Source organism: Phaethon lepturus, unplaced genomic scaffold, assembly GCF_000687285.1.
Source record: "Phaethon lepturus isolate BGI_N335 unplaced genomic scaffold, ASM68728v1 scaffold1988, whole genome shotgun sequence".
Taxonomy (NCBI): domain Eukaryota; kingdom Metazoa; phylum Chordata; class Aves; order Phaethontiformes; family Phaethontidae; genus Phaethon; species Phaethon lepturus.
Genome location: NW_010556699.1, coordinates 24,951 through 26,050, shown reverse-complemented (window position 1 = coordinate 26,050; position 1,100 = coordinate 24,951). Strand labels below are relative to the sequence as shown.

Below are 1,100 nucleotides of genomic sequence, written 5' to 3'. Positions count from 1 at the left end.
AAAAAACAAACCAAAAAACTCTGCAGTTTGGCTTCAAGAAGTGGAAGAGCCACGTGACGGCACGGCCCTGGGAAGACCGATCGGAGATTGTCAAGGAGCTCTACTCAGACCTCAACGTCATCCGGGGCTCTGGAGGTGGGTGGCCTTGGGGACCCCCCTGTGTGGTGGCAGTGTGGATTTTGGCTGCTGCAGGTGACAACGGTCCCATCCGGGACCTCCCCTCCCGCAGGGTCCACGGTGACGTCTGGGAACATCCTCTACCTGCTGCTCTTCGGCTGGTGGCTCTCGCTCCTCTACGTCCTTGTGGCTGCTGTGATGTTCATCACCGTTGTGGGAGCTCCTTATGGTAAGTCCCAAATTGGGGACCTGCCATGTGAAAGGGCTGGGTGAGCTGTGGGTCTCCTGGCTGAGCCTGAAACAGCACCGATGGGTGCTGGGGGTCTCCTGGGTCCCTTCTCTGCAGGGTGGCCCTGTAGCTGGAGGGGGCGTGTGTGTCCCCAACGGAGCCGATGTTCGTGTCCCCACAGGGCGGCTCTGCTGGGACCTGGCCGGGTATTTCCTCTGGCCCTTCGGCAAAGTGATCCAGAAAGTGGAGGTAACAGCGTGCCCCGAATCAGGACCCCACATGGGGTGTCCCATGCTGCACCCTGACACCCCCCCATCTCCCCCAGGTCCCCAAATCCCACCGGGCACTGGGTGCGTGTGAGGCTGCTCCGGGGGACCGATGTTCGTGTCCCCACAGGGCGGCTCTGCTGGGACCTGGCCGGGTATTTCCTCTGGCCCTTCGGCAAAGTGATCCAGAAAGTGGAGGTAACAGCGTGCCCCGGACCCCACATGGGGTGTCCCATGCTGCACCCTGACACCCCCCCATCTCCCCCAGGTCCCCAAATCCCACCGGGCACTGGGTGCGTGTGAGGCTGCTCCGGGGGAGAGCTCAGCCCTGCTCAGCGGCCCTGCGCCGCGCCGCTGGCGCCCATGGTGCTGGGCAGACGCCGGATACTGGGTGAGTCCCACACCGGACATGGTGACACCCCCTTCCTGAGCATGGGCACCTTGGAAGCCCCCCATCACCATGGGGGTAGCACCCACGGGGGGCTCTG

General features: G+C 63.6%; 1 protein-coding gene across 1 annotated transcript in view; it reads left to right on the top strand.

Annotated features, from left to right (window-relative positions):
• Positions 1-26: 26 nt before the first annotated feature.
• Positions 27-1,100, top strand: part of LOC104625010 (putative cation exchanger C521.04c) — a gene marked incomplete at its 5' end in the record, with an annotated part of 4,751 nt that continues 3,677 nt past the window's right edge. The window contains 5 exons of the mRNA XM_010292529.1: positions 27-135; positions 230-346; positions 528-603; positions 672-810; positions 881-1,003. Of these exons, the coding sequence (XP_010290831.1) occupies positions 27-135; positions 230-346; positions 528-603; positions 672-810; positions 881-1,003 (564 nt within the window). The remainder of the gene's footprint in view (positions 136-229; positions 347-527; positions 604-671; positions 811-880; positions 1,004-1,100) is intronic.